Here is a 23585-nt window from a genome sequence, read left to right as displayed (position 1 = left end):
TGAACATCTGAAAATCAAGGTATTTTAAAAAACAGGGACTTTCAGAATTATTCTCATTTCTCTGTGTGAAATGTAATTCTCTTTTGAAGCAGTGAAATTCTGGTGGCTTCAGTAGAGTTAAAACTTAAAAACTGGAGACGTGTTTTCACTACATTTTAAAATTATTGTAAACTTGCTACACTAACATTGCAGCTACAGAAATGCAGTACACTGGAGGGCTAAGAAGTGTTGAATATTAGGAAAAGGTACATTTCCAGTAGCCATTACCAAGCACTCCAGCAGAGATTTGAATTTCCTAAGTACCTCTCTCCTTTTCAGTACTGAGCATGACCTTAAGCAGTAACAGCAAAACTTGAAAGTTATTCCACCCTCACAGGGATGCATGAAAATTAAACACAGCTTTCCATAAATGCAGGGAAGGATTCACATCTCATATAACAGTCTCTTTAGGACACAAGTTAAAAAAAAGTGAGACCAGAGAGGCATTTATGCCAGTATATATCAGTTTGAACTAATTACACTTATAACAAAGGGGTTTTTTCAGCCTTCAAAAGTGAAGTCTCAGAAAGTCAACTATTTTGCCAACTTCATAATATTATTTTAGAAAAAAACTCACAACCATAAAAGTGTTTTTCCTGAAAAATGACTTTAAAAATGTGTCTATTTTTATTTCAAAGTGTATCTCATTTAAAATTTATTTGCATTGGTTTAAATATTGCTTTAAAATGCTGACAAATACAAAAAAAAGTTGGGGTTTTTTTAAATAAAAAAATATTTTATTAGACCCAATTTTCTTCCAAATTTTCCATTTGGCAAAGACATTGCAAGTTTCATCTTAAAGTTTTTCAGATCTGGTAGCAAGTCAAAGTCAGTACTTGGGACAGCTTTAGTATCCACACTGAACAACTGAAGTCCTACATCTAAAAGAACTGTTTATCAGCTTTCTTGCACATATTTGTTCCCAGGCTGTAACTATTCAGAAGAATCAAAGTAGAAAAAAAAAGTGTGTCCTGACCATGTCTGACTTCAGTAAGCTCTGAGTTTGCTTCCACCTCCCAAGTCAGTGCAGGAGCAATGAAGGTGCATTGGGGAGAACAATATGTGACATGGCACAAATTAGCATACCACAAAGTTCAGTTATGTCAGTTGTATTTTCACTTCACAGATGCTACATTATGAAAACTCTGTAACTCTACAAGGTGTTTAAAATGTTGCTGTTTATACAATCTCATACTCCACACAAAAGGATATTTTTCCTAATGGATCAGAAAACAAATCTATTTATCAGTTAGGCACCTACCTCTCTCCATTCCAGATATTTCATTTTTTAGGGTGTTTCTCTCATGTTCTGCATCAACTTTTTGTTCCTCTGCAGCACGTAGCTTATTGTGGAGGACATCCCTTAATTTGCCCAGCTTTGAAATTTCAAGGTGCAACTGAGTCAATTCATCATTTTTGACCTACAGAACAGCAACAAGGAAAAGAGAGGGAAAGTATCAACAGAAAGAAAATATCACTCTACTTAGTGCACTTATTCCATGAAATATAAGTGCTGTGAGTAACCTGAGAGCAGATAATTAGCTAATTGAACAATATTAAAAATAATTTAGACAAAGCCAGGTAGGTCAAGGAAAATGATAGGCAAATCTTCTGCTTTAGGGTTGAAGATGATCAATAAAGCATCGCCAACTGCAAACCTCACACAGCACTACCCAATTAGTCCTACACAGGCAGCCCTAAGTGGATTTAAAGTATTAGGGACAGTGACTGTGATGAGGAAGATAGCTTTAGTGTGGTCTGATTGGATGTTCCAAATAGCAAGCATCTGTTCTCCCCCTCTCTTTTATAATTTATGGCTTTAAAGAAGCAAAATGTAGTTTGTCTCATTTGCTATGCAGTCAAAGGAGGAAATAATCAACCAAAACACTTCATAAAAATTAAGGAACTATTTACCTGGAAACGCAACCAATAACAACAGAAATTTGTCTGTCTCCTTTTAAGAAGTAAATATAACTCCTCCCATATAATTCAGTGCCACTATTAGGTTTTACAGCCATCACAGATTACAGTTTTCTACTTACACCCTCAGATACTGATTCTGTAAGATGGTGAATAGTGCCAGGTGAGTATCCTCTGGAAGAATGTTAATCTCCTAAATTCTTACTGGCAATAATATTGAAGAGATTTATGAATACTTTATTTATGAATACCCTCACAGTTTGAGTGGCCCAACACTACAGTGGAGGCACTCAGCACACTGCAGGAAGAAACTGCAAACACAATGCTGCAAAGAGGGCATCTCAGATCTTGACTGGAACTCTTAGAAGTTTTCATAATTAGCTTAATTACTAACTGGGCAGTATCTTCTTTTTTGTTGTTGTTCCCAGAAGCCCATGTGCATCTCTACAATTCCATCAACTTTTCTTGAAATTCATAGAATTAAAACCCTTCTATTGACATCCTAGACCCCCAGATGTAAGTCACATTTGAACATCTTGTTTGCAAAATTTTAAACAATTATGATATTGATAGAAATAATGATAGGACCGGATAACTTGGAAGGGACTAATTTGTTTCTTAAATAACTAAGAAAAATGTCCTCCAGTCTGTCTACCAAAACAATAGGGAAAACAAGCTCCTACCATACAGCCCATTTAGGATCCAAATCAGAATCCTATGCTGTATTAGTTATGAACTGAGATTTTTATTCTGTAACTGTTTTTTATAAGTTTCTTAGTTTTTATCATTCTAACAGTTCTCATTAAAAAAAAAACAAAACAAAACCAAAAAAACCACCACACACAAAAAAACCCACAAAAAACTTCTCCTCAAATTGTATTTCAACCCCAATGATAACAGAAAATGCAAGATATGGTAGGCAGAATAAAAACATCTAATAATTATACATTACTATTTACCCACAGTACCCTAAAAAGCATTTTGTCCATCCCCAACTGAAATTCACCTCTTTTTGAGTCATACCAAAAAACTGTTAAAACAATGAAGTCAGGCAAGATAGCCATTTATACCAGATACTGTGGTGGGGAATCTGTGTTGGAAGCAACTCCCTCAAGTAAAAGCTATCCAGGACATTGTTACTATAATTCATCACAATTTTTCAATGAGTTTTGGCAACATTCAGAATATGTTAAATACTGTAAGAAAAAAATTGCTCTTATCCGAAGGTCTCCTGATTGAAAAAAAACTTTATGCTTGTCAGAAGTACCATGCACCCTTTATGAACAGAGTGTGCTGAGCATTTCAGTTTATGTGTTTTATGAAACACAGCTCATCCAGCAGGACAGGTGCTACTCTGTCAGATAACAGTACTGGGAACTGCACTATGTTACTGCCACAGAAAGAGTGGCATCCTGAGACAGATCCGTTCTTAAAACTCCTCAGAATTCCTCCAAAACTATCCATAGGAATATCCATATTCATAGGGAACTATCTATACAAGAACTGACTTCATCCCTGTCCCAGATGGTGAAACTGCCATCAAAGTGAAACAGCTGATAAGATGCATGCATCTTCTGGTACTTACTTTTAGTTCTGCTGTCTTCTTCTGGATGTCCTGCATCACCTCTTCAAACATCACATTGTGCTGCTCGCTCTCCTGCATGAGCTTATTACACCTCATCTGAAATTGCTCAAGTTCCTTACCAGTTCTTTCATTTGAGATCTGTTAAAGAACAATCCCATTAATTCTCTTCAATCTCATTACAACATATGCATATGCATAAAGACAGAACCTTCTATCTCCACAGGAAATAATGGCTGCTAAAAAAGACCACTCTTCACTGCTGATGAAATTACTAATGTTAAATATGATACATGTTCATACTGACTAGGGGAAATTATAAATTCTAATGAACAACACAGCCAGTGCAATTTTTTTCTGAGAGCTTAACAGGTCTCTCTTGCAGGTGGCAGATAAATACCTTACTTCTTATTAGTAATTTGGCAAGCATCATGTAAAACAATTTGCTACATACAATTATTGAAAATTAGTATGAGATTGAAATTACTTCCATCAGCAGAGGGCAGGGAACTCTGTTTCTCAGCAAGTAAGTCCAACATTCAAGAGCTATCTCCTCTTTCCCTGGGTACATGGTTTCCTGAGACCAGAACACAACCATTTTTTCTCTCTAACTCATCTGCAGTCAAAAGCTCAGAGAACATATATTCCCATACTGGATATTTCCATACTGGAGCTTCCAGTCTTTTCTTCTGAGCAATGGGACTTCCCTGAACAGAAGACATTGCTCCCTAAGTGAAGAAAGAACAACCATCATATTTTTCACTTCAAGCATTAAGGTGTGGTAAACTGAAGTTTACCTGACAAAAAAAAAAGTTAATATCTACTATGCCCCTAATAAATATTAAAGGAAAAGAAGTGGAATCTCTTTCCTCTGAGTGCATGCAGAAGCAAAGACAATTAAAAAAACAAGGGACACTGTTTCTTGTGTGCAAATGTCAGAGTAACACTGCCTTCTAGGCAATTCTGTATTGAGACTTGGACATGAGTGAGATGAAGCCTAGAAGAGCTGTATTAAACTACCTTCAATGTCATGGAAGCAAGGATGAACTATCAGATATTTGAGTGGAATAAGAGCCCACCTCACCCAAATACAATTCATTTGAGAAACAATAGCCCAATGACATTGTAATAGCTGGGTCACATTCTCTTGCAGATCTCTACCCTGACTCATGCATAGTTGGATAGCCTATGTTTTGGACAGACTTTTTGCAAAATACAAGGCATACACCTTCATGCCAGTACAGGCAACAACAGTGAAGTAGTCTGGTTAATTAGTCTAGGCACAGCACTTTATGTGAATTACTGGTTTCCAGGATAGTTTGGAATATTGAATGCCCCTAAAATCTGCACTTAGAAAGGTAGAAAATTACAACATAAAGAAGGAAGAATGGAAAAGAACCAGGAATTGTAGATATCCTATTTAAAAACAATGTGATTGTCTTGGTAGATATGGAACTGCCCTCAAAAGCTGTATCAAAATAATACTATTCATAGAACACAGAATCACAGAGCAGTTTGGGTTGGAAAGGACCTTAAAGATCATCTGGTTCCAACCTCCCTGCCATGGATAGGAACACCTCCCATTAGACCAGGCTGCTCCAAATCCTATCCAAAACCCTGACTTGAACACTTCCAGAGAGGGGGCATCCACAACTTTCCTGGGCAACCTGTTCCAGAACCTCACCATCCTCACAGTAACAAATTTCTTCCACAAATTTAATCTACATCTACCATCTTTCAGCTTAAAACCATTCTCCCTTGTCCTATCACCACATAGCCTGGTAAAAAGTGCCTCTCCGGCTTTCCTGTAAGCGTCCTTCAGGTACTGGAAGAGAAATAATCCAGTCTTCTCTGTGTCTTTATGTTGACAAAAAAAAAGTCACAAGCCTCTACCTTCACAAATTCAGGGATGTGAAGGTAATAAAAGGCCACAAGAGTCATAACTTTAGAAGATACACACAACTCCTAAAGACATTTCCCTTGAGGTAGGACTGTTTTACAATGATGAGATCTTCTCTACCATTTACCAGAATTACTCCCCTGAGAGTTTCTTAAAGTCAAGGGAAATGAGACTGAAAACCTGAAAATTCACACACTTGCACAACACTGTGTTAGGATATGTCCAGGTAGTATTTAGAAACAGAATAGGGAAAATCAATCAAAAAATTTTACTAAGACATCTCTCTGTCCTTTCACAGAAACACTTCTACAAGCTTAAGGGATAGATTAAGGTTATTGTTGACAAAGAAGAAAAAAGGGGTCAGAGGTAAAATGACTTCATAATGCTGCTATACTCTATCAGTGGCAAGACTGGCAACACAATTCAGGTGTCCAACCTGGCAGTCTCCTGTTACTATCATTAGATCACCCACATTCTTCACAGGCTTTGTCTCATAATCTACAGTATCATTTCAATCCACTTCTGTTCTCTGTGAGGCAATCTGTCTGAAATATGTCAGCAGGATTTACTTATTTATCCGTAAAGTAATATTTACATTACAATAAACATTACTAACTTTTTATTTATTTAAAATAATCTCCTTTCCTCTCCCTTCAGGAAAATTCAGTTTCTTATTTTGCCATCTGACTCTAATCTTTGACCTGATGCATACAGTGCACCATGTACCTTACCTTCAGCTCTTTCAGATACTGTTCCATTTTCAGTTGTTCCTCTTTGTTTGTCTGAATCTGTTGCTGTAAATTCCTGATCTCAGCTTGTTTGTCTTCCATTTCATCTAGAAGATTTTTCAGGTCCTTCTCCATTTTTTCCTTCTTTCGAGCCTCTCTTGATGCCTCATTCTGATGCAGCTGGATTTTTTGCTGAAGCTATAGTAATAAAGAAGACAAAAGTTTAAGTTCTGCTGCCTTTTATTCAGAAGAACAAAGCCTCTCACCTCTCCTTCAGCTGTGCTTGACTTTGAAAGCATCAGCTTCTGTACTATTGTACCCACTACTACCTGGAATATACCAGATCTTCTCAGAAGTAAATATGTTCTCTAGTGGCTAAAAAAACCCCATAATCCTGTGTAAGGGAACCTATTTATTGATTATAAGCATTTGTTAAGCAGCATTTCACCCCTCCAGAAGGGTCTGATACAGTTCAGACATAAAGGTATTCCTCTTGATATGCAACACGAACATATTTTCAGTTGTAAGTTACTTGTAAAGTGGTATTTCCTGAATGCAGCATTAAAACTAATTTGGGATTGATGTTGTACTGTAAGAAGTCTTATTTTTATTCTACCTCACCAGCAGAAACACTTACTAAGCTGATAGTAAAGGAAAGAGAGATTTCAGACTGCTGTTCACTTTCACAGCTGTTCTCAATCTTTCTGCTCTCAAAGTTCCTCTGCAGGAATTTTGAAAGAGGAGCTTTCCCTCCTATTTAATACAGTCTTGTGCCTTCTGTTTTCTTCATCCTCAAAAATGTGATACAGAGTTAGCAGAGAGGAGACACAGGGGGTTGATCTACATGGAAATATTCAGTTCAGCCAGGGACCAGCAATTGAAAGATATTCTTTGCTTAAAATTCCTCTCTGAGTCCACAGATGCAGAGCTGCCAGAAGTGACAAGGTCTTCAACAGGCTCTTCAAAAAGATGGTGTCATTTAAGCAGTTTCAAGTGGAGAATAATTTCATACTGGGAGAATGGGAGGTGATTACAAATGCTGTAACAATCCCTTAAATTTAAGAGCTGATGAAGTGAGTATCAGAAGATTAAGGCTGGCAAGATTCACTAAGTTTTGACATGAGTTTCAACCCTCTCGCTTTTCTCCCATGCCCACAATGCTGCCAGAAATGCAATGATTTATATTTTCTCTTACTACATTCCCAACCACCGGCTTTAGAAGCAAAAATGAGTTCTGTGCATGATCACTATGCTCACCTAGGATCATTATTTTTCTAATTGGGATTAATAAAAAAATGTAAGATAAGCGCTGCTTATCTGTTCTTTGTTTAAATATTCTTTTCTGCTTTTCCTTTCTCCTGTTGTTTTGCCCCAACCTCTGTTAATATCTTTCTTTTTAATTCTTTTATTTCTCATTATTACATTTTTCTATTTTGAAATATCAGAGTCCTTTTATACTTTCTCTCCATTCAGTAGGTATCCTACTGATCCTCAGTCTTCTGTATCTCTACCTGCTATACATAAAGGAAGCTGTGCATATTGATCAGTAAAGAACAACTATCTACTCAGATGGTCAGAGAAACAAAGAACTTAAAGAGGAAACAAAAAAAATAGAGCCAAGATGGAATGTGACTGCTCTCTACAGGCATTGGTGAAGGTAGATATAATTATTTAAGCTGAAAAGCTGTAGGCAGTAATCAGTGTGAAGGAGGAGGTCTCCAAGCATTAGGAAACCTTCTGAAAAAGCTTCCGGTAAGAAGTAGAAGACAAAACAGCTTAATTACCTCCTCAATCAGTTTGATACATTCTTTAGAATGATGGTATGGAATCCTACAGCAACTGCTGCCAACAACAAGGGACCTAGGTTTTTCAGGACAGGTCTGTGCCTTAAGAGGTTCTATGAACGCATAAGGATTTACAATGCAGAAAAAAACCCACGTCACGTATGAGCAATAACTGTGATTCCAGCAATGGAACCTTGGCCTTATTCATGGTACTGGGAAGTTATGATAGGAGCTGGCACATCACAATAAATCTTGCAAAGGACATAGCCTAGAAGTAGATAAAAACATGAAAATCATTCACAACAGTCTCCTTTCTGAGCACTCCTGATGACATTTAGGATTTGAAAGAGCAGGTAGTAACATACTAGTCAGTGGAGTTTAGTTGCAAGAGTAAAGGATGGTTCAGGACAAAGCCTAAAATCACCACCCAGTCACCTGTACAGACCTGCATAATAGACTGATCTGCCTCGTTCTTTGCCCTCTCTGCATCCTGCTGTTGCTCTGTGGCTTCTGTTAGACTCTGACGCAACTCCACAACCTCTGACAACAGTTGGTCTCGCTCTTTTGTTACCTCTTCTTTAAGTTTTAGCAAATCCTGGATACTGGAAGCAAGGAAATAGAGTCAGGCAGTGTCACAGGCCATTTCTGTACTTTCTCCTATTCCAGAGCAAGATCTTTTCTCAGAAAGAGGAGTTTTAAAGCAATTTGTTTCATTTAAAATTCATCTTGGATTAAGGCTCTGCTGCTTAATTGAATTATATGCTCTAGCTACTGTGATCATAGTCACATGTCAGCACAGGCAGCTTTAAAAGCTAACCTAGTCCAATAAGTCACTCTTTCTTGCTACAACACATCCTCATGGGTCTGAAGAAACCTTCAGTTTCCCAGAAAGGTAACAGGTAACATTCCTTCTTATTCATCCACTGCAAAATTACTCAGGCACCAAAAATGTGACATTTTTGTAGTGAGTCTCTCTGCAGCTTACCTTACTGGCTCCTAACTGGGTTATGTCTTAGAGTCACCTAGTGGAAGAATAAAGCAGACTCCCTGTTTCAACACATTTACAATCTGAAAGGAATTACCTTAAAAATCAGCCTAATAGTTCTCGAAGACTGCTCCTGAAACAGCCTTGTCACTGAACAAAGTATTTAAGCATGGAACTGAAGGGCAATACAGATGGAAGTTTAAGAGGAAATTGCAAGCAGAAAGGACTCAGCAGTGAGGTCTTGGCAAAGTAATGACTCCTGGTTTTTGCTGGAATATGCAAAAAGCAGACACAGAAAGCTGCCTTTAGGGAGAGTTATACCAGGAGTTAATGACCAAGCTTTTAGATCCTAGGAAACCTGTTACACAAGTTCAGAACATCTGAGGGACAAAAGGTGAAGGAATGGATTTCTCGAGCATGCAGGTGGTTTATGTGCTGGCACATTTCTTGGAGGGAAAAATGTTTCAGCACACTAAAGGCCTTGTGCAGAGACACAAGTTTTATTTGTGCAGCCTGGAGACACAGTGCATGAGATGAGTGTGCCCCACACATATTTTGAATGTACGGATGCCTTCACAATGTGAGAAGCTCAAGCCAGAACCAGCTGGGCCAACCATCGCTAATCCTGATAGAAAGTGCCACCATACCCTCAAGCTACTTAACCTCATCTTTGAGTTTACACTTAATGTAGCGGGAGAAGCCACTCTTGCTCCTGATGCTCGACGAGCTGCTGGTCTCTTCCAGGACTCCAGCCACCACACAGCGCTTCCAGGGTAGAAGTGTAGTGGGAAGAGCCTTTCTTGCTCCAGAGGCTCGATGAGCTGCTGGCCTCTCCATGCCTCGCACCAGAGTAAGCTGTGCTCTTCTCTGTGGGTGTGTGTTCCACCTTTATTGGCCCCCTGGCCTTGCTCATGCCCAATAGGGGCCTGTCCTAATCAGGCACAGGTGGACTCACACCCACTCTTTGGCAACTCAAGGCACCTGGTTTGTCTTCTCTACAACTTAATCTTATAGCATAAGCATAGTCTGAAGACCTGATCCTACAACCACTGGCTTTTGCAGGGGTCTTGAGCAGTTCCTGAGGATCATTATTATGATGGAAGCTCCACCTGAGACTAGGTCACTCAATGCATAAGTGTTAGTCTAGAAAATGTATACATATAAAATACAAACATGAATACAGACAATGATAAAGCCTTATAATAAAGCTGGGAACAGAAAAGAAACCAAGCATCCTTCTTCTTTGACTTACCTACTTGAGCCTGCTATCATCCCTTGTAAAAACATTGGCAGAATCCTTTTCTCAAAGACAGAGTATGCTGAAGTGCTAGTCAGATAAAACCATATGACAGATACTGAGAAAGTGCATAATACTGACTTTTGTTTGACCTCTCAGCTTAATCCTATGCTGAATTAACTGCCTCAAAGCCTGATTCTGTACTTGCTCACTGCAAAAATACAGACCAATAATTAAGCACTCACAAGAAATGTAAAAGACACAGAAGACCTCTCTTTCTGATTTCCAGTATTTTTGTAGCATCTAAATGGCTAACAAAGGTGTAGAATGATAGCAAATCAGATTTGGCTTTCTCTTTTCTGGGGAAAACTTACTTGTACTCCTGTTCCAGAGACACTCCAGGCTCTTGCTTCACTAAACTGGTTAGGTGAGCTATTTCCTCTTGCAGTGATTTTACCATTTCTTTCGCTCTCTGTTCCTTTTCATAGACTGTATCGACTACTTTCCAGGCCTTTTCAATCTCCTAGCAACAGAATGGGAGACAATTACATGAATTAAATTGGGTTGAAAATGAAATATAATATAAATATAGATCAAATAAAAAATTAATTCCCTCATATTTTGGTCCTTAAAAAAATAAATACTCATATCTTTTCATACTTAGATTCACAAAAGTTTTGTTCAACAGCTGTCTTTTCATTTGGAAAAGGGCACAGTCATCCAGGTTATGCCAATTTGAACCACAAAATTACTCAAATACATTTTCTTTAATATATAGACCTGAACATTACCAAATCTCATTCTACAAGGTTTTGGCCACAAAAAATATTGTTCCACATGAACATCTAAAAATTCACTGAAAATTCAGTGCCCTCAAAGGCACCATCTATTCAAAGAGCTCACTTATGTCTGTAAAAATCTTATTAGCTGTTATGACAATGAACATTCAACTTTATTTGGATGAGAAATAGATATTACTGTGGGCTATTGCCCTTCTTGGTACATTTTTGTCTGTAAGGACTTCGTACATTTTGACTTATATATATATATATGTATGTATATACACATACCTATATATATTTTATCTATATATACACAGTTACATATTTAGACAAGCCACAATTCTCATACCAAATAACAGCACATAGAATTAGTTGACTGACAGATTCGTGTGCTTCTCACAAACCCAGGGACTGATAATTCATAAACAGAAGAATTCACTTGATTTTTTAACTTCTGTATCTCTCCTCCTTTAATCAGTTCCTTAAGAATTACACAGCAGGCTTAGCAGATTCAAATGAAGTTCCTACCAGTTCTGTAATCCTGTGCTAAAAATAATGTGTAAGTGCAGAAAGCAACCAGACTAGAAGAAAATTTCCAGAAGTAAATAATTAAGATATTACTTTGGACACTATAGGTTCCTTTGCTGCAAATCACAGCATGACATCCCCTCACATGCTGGCTCCTGGTGGAGTTCTGGACTTGATGGACATGTACTTTTCTTATGGAGAAAGGCTGAGAGAGTTCAGCTTGGAGAAAGGAAGGCTCTGGGGGACACTTTACTGCAGCCTTCTTGTAACTGAAAGAGACCTACAGGAAAACTGGGGGTGGACTTTTTATAAGAATATGTAGAGACAGGACAAGAATGGTTTCAAACTAAAAGGGAGTGGTTGTCAAAAAGATGCTCTATAATGTGAGGGCAACTGGAACGGGTTGTCCAAAGAAGTTGTGGATGCTCCCTCCCTGGAAGTGTTCAAGGCCAGATTGGATGGGGCTTTGAGCAACCCAGTGTCGAGGAAGGTGTCCTGTCCATGGCAGGGAGGTAGGAACTAGATGATCTTTAAGTTGCCTCCCAGACCAAACTATTCTATGACTCTATGATCTAGTAAATAATAAAAATGTCTTTCATTATTATCTTATATAAAATTGTTCAATTATGAAATTTAAATAAATGCACACTAGGCTGAAATAATGGCATGAAGACACGTGTTTTCAGCTTCAGTTTTCTTAAAAGCAAAAAATATAGCTGTTAATAAATAAGTTTCAGATTTGCAATCAAGCTTTCTCTAGAGAAACGCAAATGAAAAATAAGATTAAAGGTGATTATTTAAATCAAAGCTTCCTGATGGCTGATTAGACTGTGATTAAAATTGGTGAATTAAATCATTATGGTTGGAGCTTGGGGGGATAAAACTGGTGAATAAAATCAATATAACCTCTGAGAAGCTTCACTGGCTTCAGTGAGTACTTTGTTCTTGTAAGTATTTGCAGAAATAATCCCCTGAAGTCAATGACAACATTCAGATAAGCAGTGATTTCATGCCCTAAGCTGCGCTTTTTGAATTTCATCTTGCTTCTGATATGTAAAAAAAAAAAAAAAAAAAAAAAAAAATTTATATTAAAAAAATCAATTTTAATCAATAAAGTTAGCAGGAACAGATGATGGCTCAATTAATAAGCAAAATGTAAACAAGAAGTTGCTACAGATTTCAGTATCAGCAAAACTGAACTTCACTGTAGTTGTTTCTTGGTTGTGTCCTTTACTTTGAATAGCAGATCAACAGATTTCTTTCTTTGACTTCAAATGCAAAGAAGAGAAAATATTTGATGATAGAAGCCTTCACTGAAAAAATATTCACATTACTACTCAGTGGAGAGGGGAACTGGAATAATGCAGCATCACTGGGTAACTGCAGTACAGGGTTAGGCTGGAAACACTCATCGCAGTTTATTGCATAATTAAAGACAGAAGTGTGCTGGATATTGACAGAATAATTTTAAAAATTTTGGACAAGTACTGGAACTCTGGAAATTGTGAAGCAGAATTTATGAAGTCTGACTGCCTTACTTTATTTTCATTAAATAGCCCAGAAGATCACATCCATTTCACTGCTTAGAAACTGAGAATTACTGAAATACTTTCTTAGGATAGTGGATTGATACCTTTTGAAATTGAAAACATAGTAATTCCAAGCAGGGCAGTACAAGCTCCTATAAATTCCCTATCCAGCTTTCTTCCAGTGCAGTCTTGTGGATCAGTATCCCTATCAATGAAAAAGAGAACTGTATTCCCTTGGTGTTCAGCTTGGCACTTTGCTCCTTTGGTATGACTGTAAACTGCATATTATTAAATCCAGTTTATTAAAACTACAAAACAGAACACTGAACAACCACCAGACAGTTAGCAACTATTGATTATTACTGACCTGGGTCCTACCAGCCACTAATCTGAGTAGTTAACCCCTGCCCTCTAACAAATGCTACTGATTACAACCAGGCTTCACATGGAGAAAAGTTTTGCTTCTGCATCTTTTATTTGTATATAAAGCAATGATCTAGAGTACTAAGGCTGTACACCTGTTACCCTGATGGCCCATCAAGTCACCAAGATTTAGGGCGTTAATTTAAAGCAACTATACAATTTTTACAGGAATAGCCCCACCAGGATTCTCCTATCATTTATAAGTAATTAAACTGTGAATCAGACTGTTTATTTAATTTATAAGTGAACAATATCATTTCTGCCATTTTAGCACTTGAATTTACCTCAACACTTGCCTTGAGCACTTTTGAAATACATTTTTGGATGTTACTAAAACTGTAGTGAAGGACTATAGCTGTAATTGAACTTCCCTTCAGAAAGAGGAATAACATGAATCTTGAAGGGTATGCCAAATAATACCCAAAAACATGACATGAACATTTAAAACAATATCCAAATAATTCCTGAACACTTAAGGGAAAGACTAATTCTCACAACCAAATTGAAAAAAGCATCAGTGCTGTTTACTTAGCCCACAGCACACTAACAGAACTGAAACGACATGTGTTGTTCATTGCACATCATTTCTAATAGGATCATATCATCAAGCAGTTTTTTCAGTATAAAATCTCTTAGCTGCTTCAATAGTAGGTGGTATTTTGAAGCCATACCTTGCCTGAGCTTCAAATTAGCTGCTGAAATTTGAAAGGCTCTTAAATTTTCAACTCTTCCCCTTGTAAGTTTTATGACTTTACTAAGGGAATGTCTTCTCAGCTTGGGAACATCTAGGATTGCCTCTGCTGCTGTTCACACTCAGAGCACTGACATGGAATAGAAAGAAAATGCTCAGGATCGTTGCAATTCCTGACACCCACCTACCAGGTTTGGTTAGCAGCAGTGAAAATGAACAAGATCTTTTATGCAGATGTCCTCCTCCTGAAGGATGCTTTGAGCAGTACAATGGGCTTTCATGCTTCAGCCATAGAATGACAGTACTGCTATTCATATTTACTCTGAGTGTATTTTCTCCCTAATTATAAGAACAAGAAACTTCATTTCAAAGAACTGCTATTTCTGTACTGCTCATAGATCACTCTGAATTGCTGCACTGAATTTATTCTACTGGAACAAAATGCTTTACTGTAAGGCATGAAGATTTCTCAATTAAATGCTATATTAAAACCTGCCTAGGTTCTACAGACTAAGCTTTTAAACCATCAAAAGAAGTTCAAAATAGTCTTCTGATTATTTGGCAGCTTTAAGTTTCTGGTAGTCAAACCTCACCATACATCTAAAAATACTGACTGTTTTTAGCAAGTGAAGCCCTTTGATTTGGCAAGAGTTCAAATCAATAATAACAAAGAACACATCAGAGAAAACTGGTAAAGCTACACTGAAATGCTATATAGGATTTCTTCTCAAAAGCACTGTGAAACATTCATTTATATCAGTTGATAACACTGGTCTACAATTGATATTTCAGCAAGTATGTGGATTTTTATGTTCTGGCAATAGTTAACATGCAAGCAGCCCTCAAAAAATATTAATGATCCCAGCTTCCAAACCTGTATATTGTTGGAAATGTGCTATTTTACAGAGGGAAATCTTAATAACAATTAGTGAGTACTTGAAAGCTGGCAGAGATGATTTAGTGCAAATAAACACAGAATTTGACTGGAACTAGTGACATAATAGGCTAAAAAAACAAAGCAATTGGTAGCAAAGCAGAGGTTGAAGAACTGGAGATGCCAGTTCTATAGTTAGTCCTCCAGCTGGTTCTCTACATAAAATGAAATATTCTTGTAGATGCTTTTCTTATTATCATGTCTTTAATTAACCATTTCAGACCATATTTAATTCTATTCAAAACTTTACCATCTTCAATGATGATATCGTCTCCTCATCATCTTTACAGAGCTTTGTCAGAGCAGCTATTTTAGATGAATTCACCACAAGCTCAGCATTAAGCTCCCTGCATTTCTCCATGAGACGCTTTTCATTTTCATGAGCCTTTTTCATAACAGCATGAAGCTTCTCATATTCTATTTGGAATTTTTCCAGATTTTCATCTTCCTTAAGTAGATTGATGACTTCTTGGAAGTCTTCTTCCAGTGCTTCAAACTCACTCTCTTCCAGACATGGTTGGCCAGACGTTTCCTAAATGAAGTGAGATAGACAATCAACAAAGAGGATGAATTCAACATCCTACTTGTGACCCCAGAATATAAAAAAGAAATATACTGAGTGGGTAACATTTACTAAGAAATCATGACAAAATTTTCTGAAGTAATAGTTCTCTTGCTATAGTAGGATATTCACATGCAGACTGTTTTTCAAACAGATCTACTTTGATTTTATTGAAATAACTTGTGCTTTAATAATCAGAGTTCCTGAAACTGAGTACCACAACTACTTTAAAAGATCAGCCTATCATCATTCTGACAATGTTTAAATAATACACCAACTATTCAGGAAACCCAGTGTTTTAGCCTCAACTCTTCTCACTCTGAAGTCTGATGAGTTTATGCTTTCTATGCAGGTAAGTGCCAGCAAAATGGTTGCTGGTAAGTGTGTCTTAAGCTCCAAATGCCAATGCAAGCCAATCCTTCCTCAGCAGGAAATGTTACTGTTAAACCTTTCCCAGAGGACAGTTTTGATCTAGCTTAGTTCTGACACCAAATTTTGCCAGCTCTGCTACTGGACACCAAATTCCATCAGAATTCTTTGAAACAGCTTAAAATAAGGCTCCATTATAGCCTTCAACAGAACACAATTACACCCTATGGAGGCAGTATGGCCACTTCTCAGGATTTAGCCTGATCTGCTAAGAAACAATATAAAGCACCCCAGGAGATGTTTGTGCTGTCACACAGACATTGCTGCCACTACTCAAGCTTGCTCAAAACCCACCTGGTAGGTCTCTAAGCTGCAATCTGAGGTCTAGGTGTATTCCTATAATCACATCTCAGAGGTGAACTGGTTGGACAGGAAAATAGTTCTCCTGTTAGCACCTGCCATGGATGTGTGTCAAGCCCTCTCCCACAGGACAGGCAATGAGATGCACAGCTCCCACAGCCTTAAAAATCTGCCCTCTCATCACCCCTCAAACCAATGGATTGCTTTCAAATATGGCCCCTACTCACAATTTGAACACAATTTAAAGTTCAAAGATGAGAATTTTCAAAACTCTAAAAAGAAAAATAATTCTGAGGGCAAAACGACACATTTTGTTTGAGTTTTGGGTTGGTTTGGTTGGTTTGTTAGGGTTTTTTTCAGGTGGAGTGGGAAGAGTACACAAGTTCACGCTACGTGGAAAACCTGAAACCAAAAGGGTAGAAAGGATAGAAGCAGACCCTCATATAGACCCGTGAAAAAAGTCAGGCATGGAGACAGAGGCACCAGCCCCAAACCTCCCCAGGGCTCTGACTTGAAGGAATACTTTTTGTGTGTGTGTCATTAAGTTCAATAGGAAAACAGCAAAACCAATTTGACTCCTAACACTCTCGCCATGGAAGGCCAAAGCATGCTGTGTAACCCCTCCAAACCTGCTCTGGTGCTCATGGTGACAGATTTGGGTTTCTGCTTATTTCACCCTCCTCCCCAACGCCAAACCTTAAGTTTTGATCTTGGTCAGGTGTTAAACAGAGTTAAAAGAAGAGGACATGGGGCAGGGGTGGGTGGGAAAGGCACCTGCGACCTCAAAAGTAGCAAATGTTCCTAAAACTTACGTGTTACTACTGCCTACAGACAAGTAGACAAATTACTCCTACTTTCAACGCAGGATCTGAGATCTGCTCACAAAAGTAACTTGACCCATAAACCCGCGTAAGTAACTCGACCCATACAGAATCGAGATGATTTACAGACGATGTCGTCGAGTGCAGTGTTCGCCCGGCCCAAAAAAGCCACGCAGAGAACAGAGGGGGTGGCTCACCTCAGCCATGTTGGCGGCGGGTTTGGGGCAGGAGGGGCCGGGGTGCAGGTCGGTTTCGGTGTCGATGCCGGTTCCGGTGTCGGCGCCGTGCCGGCCCCAGGCCCGGCGGTGCAGCAGCCGCCGCGCTGTATCGTAGCAACGGCGGCGGGCGGGGCGAACCCGGGCCCGGGGCAGTGCGGGCGGTTGGGGCCGCTGGAGGCGCTGCTATGGCGGCGATGGAGCCACGGGAGGGGAAGAGGGGTTCGCCCCGGGGCTGGAGGGGAGGGGGGGATTCTCCCCGGGGCTTTGCGGGCGCCGTCTGGGACCCACGACCCTGAGGTTGGTTGAGCGAGGCCCTTCGCAGCCCCTCACAAGACCCTGTTCATTCCCTCCCTATCCCGTCGGTCTGGGGGCGTTTCTTCCAAAGTTTCCCGTCTTAGTCTTGAAGTTCAGCTGTCCGGAATTTTAATCATCGATTTAATCAGAGGAATCATTTCTCCCCTGTCCCCTCCAGCCAGGAGCTGCAGCGGGGTCACACATCCCGTAAGAGCGCGGAGCGAGGCAGGGTTCCCGTGGGAGGGGATGTAAAGGGGATTTGTGTGAGTCTGGGGCACAAGTGACATTTGGAGCCTGCCTGTGGTTATTTCGTCGCACCTGAATAGTCACACTACTTCGTGTGTGTGTTTGTGCACAAAAAAAAAAAAAATAATAATAAAAAAATGTCGCAGAGCACGGGGAGAGGGGACCGTGGCTCTGTGCTTGGAGAGCTGCGCTGAAGCATCAGCTGCTGCTCTGTACTCCTCTCCCAGATAACCATTGAAAGAGCTGATTTTATCCCCAAGGGATCACAAATTGTTTCATCCGATAGCTTTTTAGGGTAAGGAACATCATGTACCATGAGTACACTCCCTAGCAAAACGGATGTTGGTTATGACCTTAAAGTACCACATAAAACTAACAATGGCAATGGAAAACTTTTTTCTCTTCCTGGTCTAACTAAACCTGAATTGTAGAGCTTCATTTTACTGATTACTTGGCAAAATGGACAGTTTCACATGGATGCTTTCAAATGGACTGATTTTACCATTAGAACTGGAGAATTATATACATTTTATAATGTATTCTCTGTACACATGGCTTAATTTACAAAATATCCTACATGCTGAAACAGTTTCAATCATTTTAAAGCACACCTCTAATAGAAACATAAAGTTCCTTTTGTAAGTATTGCATTCTTCATTTTCTTCTTTTTCTTTTGTACAGATGTTTCTTACATAATAAAATTACCAGGAAAATGATAGTGATCAATTCCCTGATTCTAGGAGTTCAGATTCTCAGAGAACTGAGATTTTAGACCTTTATAACAAAACAGCTGCACATGTAAAGAAATATCAAATGGCATGATTTTAACTTTGCGAGCAAAACACTGCTGGGAGAAGGGGATAGGCTCAGAATTTAAAAAATAAAAATCCTTCACATTTACAGCTGAACTATATAACCTTGATTTTTTTGTACACTCTTTCTTATGTACTTAACAGAAAAACAGAAGTGGAAACTTAAAAAGTGAGGTAGTTACCTTTGTGCTTCAGGTTCATGTTTGCCCTTGTGCATAACAGCATAAACTTGTCCAAAGATTATTCCCATTTATCGAGGCATTCCCATGAGCTTCTGTTTTTCAAACTCCTGGTGGTTTGTGTCCTGTGAGACCCTCTATTGGTGTCTCTATAGGCTGATCTTCATGACAAATGCTATTTTTGCTAAATTCATTCAGATTCTACGAGTTCACCGTCACAGTAGCTGCACCTCTAACGGCAGCGCAGATGTAGTAGGGTGACAGTGCTGGGAGTCTGTGATAACTTATGCTCGTGAGCATTTCTGGTAAGTCAGTCACCAGGCCTTAAAAGACTACAATCATAGAGCAAAGTTTTAAGTACAAACAGGACACAAATCTGTGACAAGACTCAAACAGTAACTTTGAATTAATTCTGCAACAAAACTATAAAATGCCTCAACACATTCATAACCAAGGAGCTGGACTGACACTCAAGAGGGCACCTGGGTTTCTGACCTTAGCAAGAATTTCCTGTACCTTGGGACTAGGCTGTTAACATTCCTTGTGCTTTATATTCATCAATAAAGTGGAAATAAGCACATCTACCATCCCACAATAGTGTTGTGACTGCCATGGCTATAAATGATGCACTCATGTCATAGACAGAACCTCCATGGAGCTCTTGACATGTGATCACTTTTACTGCTCCCTTTCAAGCTGAGCCTCTATTCCCAGCTCTAGGAAAACCTTTCTTCTAGTAAGAGAAGAAAAGCTCCTACAGCCAAAGAAAGAGAAATTAAAAAAGATATCTCCATTAACAGTAGGGACAAGCCAGACTAATAAAGTTTCAGTTAATTGAAAAGACTGGTATTTATTTCCCTGAATATCTGACTATGTTAAAGAGACACCCATACTTTGTGTAAATAAGCAGAATCACCTGTTTCACCAGCATCATAAAAAAGGTTTAAAAAGGTGTATTTGTGTGCATGCAAAAAGGGTTACTAGAGAAGAAATATTTGCTCCTGGATCTATTTGAGGTCTTAGTCCTCAGGCAGTTAATTTAATACATGTTTTAAACTGCAGTGGCATGAAAATGATAAGCCATCAATAAGTGTAAGGATTTATGGTCTACTGCAGAGATATCAACAAATAGACAAAATCTTATCGTAACATCACCCAGGAAAATGTAAGAAATTTGGGGCAAGGACCATGACAGTACGTGTCTTGTGGGAAGTGTAAAATGAACCTTGTTGGCACTGGAAAGTAACGATAAGAAGAACTGATAAAGGGAAGCCTGAGAGTGGAGGGCTGAAACGTTTCACACCGGGCTGCTTTAAGGAAGAACATCACTAGGTGGCCCCCCCACCACAGTGGTTTGATAAACTGTCCCGTTCCACACCCTCCGTGCCATCCCCACAGAAGAATGGCTTATTTCAGTCCTGACAAGATTTTCTGGTTTAGAAACGTGTTACAAATATTAATACATGGAGACATAATGACTGGGTGAACGTGTTCATGAAGGAGGTCCTCTATTTGCATACAATTTTGCTCAATATACTCAGATATCATCAATGGGAGATTACCACTAAGGAAAGCAATATTTGTCTAACAATTTACTAATATTAAAATATTGTTTTAATTATACAAAAAATGTGTTACTCACATATTACTTTTCTGACTGTCAGTCTTTTAATTTCCTCAGCAATATGGAAATCCATCACAACCCCCTGGCCTCAAACACCAGTGATGCTACATAGTCTGTCAGTGAGCTGATGTCCTGGGATGTGCCCTGGAAGCCAGTTTGCCTTCTCAAAGTTACATCAGTTTTGCAATATTGAAAGCAATAAGACTTTACTAAAAATACTTCTTTTTCTCCAGTGACAAGGAAACACTGTGTGGTCCTCAATTACTTAATCATCTAACTGTTATTTTTACTATAAAAGTTTTGGATGTCCTCTCCTATTATTTCCCACCTAAATAACAGTGTTATAATGTGAACAGTTGTTCAGTGTTAATTGGATTGTGGCTTTCTACTTTGTTCATGAAGATCACGAAACAGATCTAACAGCAGTAACCTTTGACCAGGTTTGGCATTAGAGTTGAGCCAATGATCTCAACAGGAAGAAGCATTATTATTTGCATTAAAAGTTAAATAATAGAAATGCTCTGATTCACAGAAACACCCAAAGAAAGAGCTCAGTTAGCTCAGACTGAAGCTAAAGCTGACGAGTTCTCCATGTATAATATACAATTACATACTCTACATTTCAAAAATAGATTACAGTTATGGAAAGCAACTAAAATTAAGTCAGTAATCTTGAAACTAAGATTTCCCCATTATGCCATTCTTCACACAATTTTCAACCACAGAACAATTTTCCAACCCAGTTTTTCCTCCACGTTCTGCAACTAGGTTTATGATGGCCTGCCATGCTTGTTAGAAAACTCCTCTGCCCCACACTTCTCTGAGCCAAACCCAGGGACTCTCCAAGACAACTGCAGGAAAGCAGTGCTCTGCCAGTCCCCATTACTAGCACTGCCCACTGTGGGCTCTTACCACCACCAATATGATGGCTATGTTACCAGACTGACCTACAGCTTTGGAGAGTGACATGGGTGGGGACTCTTCTATAGATTTGGAGGAACACTCTGGTAGAAATGACACCCTCTTATCCTGGCTTTCCAGCATTATTAATCCCTAAAGAGGCTATGAAGGAAAGTCTGCAAGAAAACATAAATACACTTGGTCCTGCACAGCACTCAGGTCTCTTCAACTGATGCTGTCCATTACCTGCTTACTGGTTCTGATCCATGGCTGTCTTCCCAGTCATAAGCATGTCTGGAGTAATTGTGTGTTCATTAGCAGAAACACCTTCCCCTCATGCTCTCTAACAGCTTTTCTGTTCCAGTAGCAGAATCCAAGACCCAATCTCTGATTTCTGCTACTCAGTCATTCATATTTTATTCTTTATCCTTTTAATTTTCAACCTCCAAATCTTTTCCTAACTGAAAATTTCTATGGCACCCTTCACTATTTGATACTTGAGTTTTCTGGGAGAAAGAGGCTATTAAAAAAAATCCCCCTTCTCTAAATACCCATGGAATGTTATAGAAATCAGGGCTTTAAGGTATTTATAACATCAGGTGAAGTGAGTGGATGAGGACAGCACATGGTGAGCTGTGAAAAGGTGACCCCATCTCCCTGCACATTTTTTTACATGGTAGCTCCGAGGTGTGAAATATTCATAGGTGAAATGAAGTGCCCCAGTTCCTTCTCCCCTTGGTCTGATTGTGCTCCTGTTCTGGGTCATAGTGAGCTGTGCCTATTAAAGTACCATCCTGCTGCAGTCTCCTTTAGGCTTATTCAGATACTTGCAGTATAAAAGGTAGGACCCCAGCAAGGCCTGAATCAAGCAAGATTATCACTCCTGCTTTCTCTGTGTTAACATGATCCCTCTGTGTGCTCCAGTTGGCAACCATGTCCTGGTGTTCCTCATGAAGGTGCCAGCTGGACACTTTACTAGAACCTGTTTAACTGTTACATGGATAGTCCATGGATAGACAGCTGAAAGCAGCAGAGAAGGATATCTAGAATTTAACTTTCAGCCCAAATCTTGCTTTTGTCCTGCTGTCCTTACAGTCCATTTTAGAAATAATATTGTTATATTTAACTTCTGCTGCAGTATCAGCCATGTGAAAAAGCCTCAAGCTATATCCCAGAGTGCAAGAAACTGGGGTACTGTTACTCCACTGCTCACAGCTTCAGGTCCTGCCCAACATCTGAGTAAGGTTAGCGGAGCTTGGCTCATTATCAAACAAACTGCTACCTTTAGCAAGATAATGGTCTTAAGCCTTCTGTACTGCAGCAATACTCAGACAATGAATCATGGTCTGGAGTTATCAGAATATGAGCTTCTAGCTTTCTCTTCTCATTCAAACTGCTGAACTGCATCAAAAAAACTAATATAAATCAAATTAATGTGTCTTGCTTTGACTTTTCCATTTACAAGTATGGTATTGTTTTCATGATTTTCTACTGCCTTATGTGGCACAGAAAGTGGATCCTGAATGGGATGGTAGATGTGTAATATAATCTGCTGGGATGTGAGCCTTCCTTTTAAAAATGTTCAGGTCTTTTTCCTGTTCATCTACCTGTATACCAGAGAGATTTTGCAGATGAATGTAAATCATAGTCACTGTAACCTATAGCAATTTGTATTGTCCAGTGTGTATACATACGTATGTATAAATATACACACATGGTTAGAATCAGTAATTACTACCTTGTAAAGCTTTATGCAGGTGATGTCTAATAGAGGTTTTCCTTTGGCTCAGGTGATAAATATCTCTGAACTTGAAGAAGGATCTGTTTTCTCCCCTGCTACTGCTGTGAAGTTCCCAGCAAAAATAAATAATGTAACAAGACAGATAGGTCCCACAGCACAGAAGCAGGGAGATCCCAGTACTGCTCTTGCTACAGATGATTTTCATGGGTTATGGTGTAATGAGAAAGGAATGTACTAGAAGCACCCAGGTTGTCAGTAAACCTGAAGAAACGATTCATATGGTAAGGAAATAATACCCATACACATACATTTATGAAGGTAATCCCTTTGAATAATGTTAAAACTGCCACTTAATTAAATAAGCACTTCAGGAAAGTCAGATGGGCTGACTTAACAG

At 38.9% G+C, this 23585-nt stretch overlaps 1 protein-coding gene across 1 annotated transcript in view; it reads right to left on the bottom strand.

Annotated features, from left to right (window-relative positions):
* Window positions 1-17408, bottom strand: part of CFAP58 (cilia and flagella associated protein 58) — a 64074-nt gene extending 46666 nt beyond the window's left edge. Inside the window, exons 1-7 of the mRNA XM_008490381.2 lie at window positions 17372-17408; window positions 15313-15594; window positions 10550-10698; window positions 8399-8555; window positions 6173-6367; window positions 3545-3682; window positions 1301-1460 (exon numbers count right to left, since the gene is read on the bottom strand). Coding sequence (XP_008488603.2) covers window positions 1301-1460; window positions 3545-3682; window positions 6173-6367; window positions 8399-8555; window positions 10550-10698; window positions 15313-15594; window positions 17372-17380 — 1090 coding nt within the window. The 5' untranslated portion in view covers window positions 17381-17408. The remainder of the gene's footprint in view (window positions 1-1300; window positions 1461-3544; window positions 3683-6172; window positions 6368-8398; window positions 8556-10549; window positions 10699-15312; window positions 15595-17371) is intronic.
* Between the last annotated feature and the right edge of the window lie 6177 nt (window positions 17409-23585).

The sequence above is a fragment of the Calypte anna genome, chromosome 6 (assembly GCF_003957555.1).
Source record: "Calypte anna isolate BGI_N300 chromosome 6, bCalAnn1_v1.p, whole genome shotgun sequence".
Lineage (NCBI taxonomy): Eukaryota > Metazoa > Chordata > Aves > Apodiformes > Trochilidae > Calypte > Calypte anna.
The sequence above is the reverse complement of the archived record's forward strand: the minus strand, read 5'-3'. Positions and strand labels throughout refer to the sequence as shown.